The following is a 2,411-nucleotide window of genomic DNA, read 5'->3' as shown; positions in this document are numbered from 1 at the left end:
CACCGGAGCGCGGGTCGAACCCGGCCCCGCCTAAGCGGCGGAAGCTGGCGGCGTGGGTCCGCGAGGGGGATGGAGGCTGCAAGTGAAAAACTTTATACCGGCAAAGCTAAGGTCCCAGGAGGCCGGCTCCCCTTCCATCACAGGTAGTTCACTGTGGTCTCCAAATGACCTCGCCAAACCAGATCTCTAGGCCTGGCCGCTGGGTTCAGGGAGCAGATCCCGAGTCTCGCTACTAGCCCCCCTCGGGGGCCGAGCTCCCCCAGCACCACTCCCTCTGCGGCTGAGTCCCCGCGAAGCCCGCTAGCCTTCCCAGAGCTGCTTCCCAGACCGGGAGCCCCGGCGCCGGGCGGCTCTCGGGTGGCTCCCAGGCTCGCGACTCTGCCCCGTGCGCATACAACTCCAACTTGCCCCTGCGGCTCCAACTCACCTTTGCGAAGCATGTTGGCCGCGGGGCCGCCACTCCGAGGTCGGCCTAGGCGCGCTCCCTCCCGGGGTCCGGATTCAAATCGTCGGGCGCCGGCTGCAGCTAATCCGTGCGCGTCGAGGCGGGGGCAAGCCGGGGATCCGCTGGTGCCCGGCGGCCGGCCCCACAGGGGCATGGTGAGCCCGAGCCCCACGCCGAGGGCACCGGCGCCCACCGGCAACCGCGACTCTGCCCGGCAGCCCCCGGGGCGAGCTGCTTTCTCCGCGGAGCCGGCGGCCTGCTTCTGCAACCTCGAGCACTTTGCAGGCGGTTTTGAGGGGGGACGCCGCCCCCTGGTCCCCTGGCCGCGGCCCCCTACTCTCCGCCCCCTCGGGTCGCCGCCGCCGCCGCGGCTGCTGCAAAAGGGCGCTCGCACGCACCACCGAGCTCCGGGGAAAGCGCCCGGCGCGCGTTTGCAGGACCGTGCGATCGGCGGAGTGGGGCGCCTCCCTTCCTCCCCCCGGCTTCCCCCACCTCTCCTCCTTCCCTCCCTCCCCCGCTCTCTAGCTCCCTCCCTCTCTCTCTGCGCTCCCCGCCCCCGCTCACGGAGCGCCTCCCATACAAAATTTATGAAAGTGCTCTCAGCTCGCGGTGCCGAGCGCCGTCCTATTCCCAGGGCAGCGGCGCTCAGCCGCGCAGCGCCGCCTCCCAAGGTGTTTTCGCCGCTCCCGCCCCCGGGGACGATCCTCGGCCCGCGTCCGTCCAAGTACCTGCCCCAGTCCCCGGGCCGGTCGCGGGCCACTCGAGAGTCCCTCCCGGGCTCCGCGGGCTTCTCGAAGCTTGCACCCGCAGCCCCACCCCCTCCGGGCGAGCGCCCTTCGCAGATGGAGGTCACCGAAACAGGCGGCTGGAAGCGTGCGCTCTGCCCACCGGCTGGGATGCGAGGACCGCCGCCCAGAGCCCTTGATTACAAGCCCGCACCCCTGCCCATCTCCTCACTGGCCGACTCCGCTTCTTCTTCAGAGGCTCGACGGCTCCTCCTTGCCCAGGACAGCTCCAGCAAACCCAGCCGCATCGCATCCCGAGTGCTAGGACACTGTTCTTTTTTGGGGGGAGGCGAGTGCGATGTGCCCCCTGGCTAGTCTAGACCTGGCAACAAGCATTGGGGAGGCCCAGCTGCATATCCTAGCGAGGGAAAGACCGATGTGGGGCTCAGCCAGACTATCTCGGCTTAGGGGGAACTCTGTTGTCCCTCAGTCTATACAGACCCAGCCTGGGGCTTCGTGGAAAATGGAGGCGGCACCGCCTAAAAAGCAGGTCCAGCTGGGAACCAGTTGGGCTGAGCTTAAAGAAGGTTAAGGCCGGACCAGTCCCTGGTGGAGGCCGGCACCCCCTACTGGCCTGAGATAAGAGGGGTCCTGAACAGGGGAAAAGAGTGGCCTAAGTCACCCATTAAAGGCACATTTATTGAGGGACTGTCAGTATAGAGCTTTAGTCTTCCGGGATTCAGTCAGTGAAAAAGGCAAAGTCCCTGTCCTTGTGACATTTACCGTTATTAGGGACCAATTTAGGAAAGTCCAGATGAGATCTTGCTTGGAAGAAGAAAAAATAAGTCAGGTTTTGTTCTGGAGCTGATAAGAGGGGATCAGGGAAAGCACTCTGAGCAGGTGACATCTAAGCAGAGATCTAACTGAAGTGAGAGAGTCGTGTGATTCCTTGGAGATAAACTTGCCATGTTAGGAAGCTCAAAAAGAAGGCCAGTATCATTCATTCACTCATACATGCATTCAGCAACACTGAGGTTTGTGCTAACTACATAGGCTTGGTATTCTGCAGTCCATGAGGTTGCAGTCAGTCAGATGTGGCTTAATGACTGAACAACAACAACAAAGCCTTGGATTTTCAGAAGCTTATGGCAAGCTTCTGTAGGGGAAGACCCATAGCTATCTTAGAATGTGCTAGGAAGAGGCAGTGTGGGAGGGGACTCTGCTAGCTCTGTAAGGGGCTG

The 2,411-nt window shown here is 62.8% G+C and overlaps 1 protein-coding gene across 1 annotated transcript in view; it reads right to left on the bottom strand.

Annotated features, from left to right (window-relative positions):
• The window catches only part of RTN4RL1 (reticulon 4 receptor-like 1), a 74,869-nt gene extending 74,278 nt beyond the window's left edge, over window positions 1–591 (bottom strand). Inside the window, exon 1 of the mRNA XM_010861326.1 lies at window positions 428–591. Coding sequence (XP_010859628.1) covers window positions 428–440 — 13 coding nt within the window. The 5' untranslated portion in view covers window positions 441–591. The remainder of the gene's footprint in view (window positions 1–427) is intronic.
• Window positions 592–2,411: the final 1,820 nt, after the last annotated feature.

This window comes from Bison bison, unplaced genomic scaffold (genome assembly GCF_000754665.1).
Source record: "Bison bison bison isolate TAMUID 2011002044 unplaced genomic scaffold, Bison_UMD1.0 scf7180017864472, whole genome shotgun sequence".
In the NCBI taxonomy this organism is placed as follows: Eukaryota; Metazoa; Chordata; class Mammalia; order Artiodactyla; family Bovidae; genus Bison; species Bison bison.
Note: the sequence above shows the minus strand (reverse complement) of the source record. Positions and strands in the feature narration are given on the sequence as shown.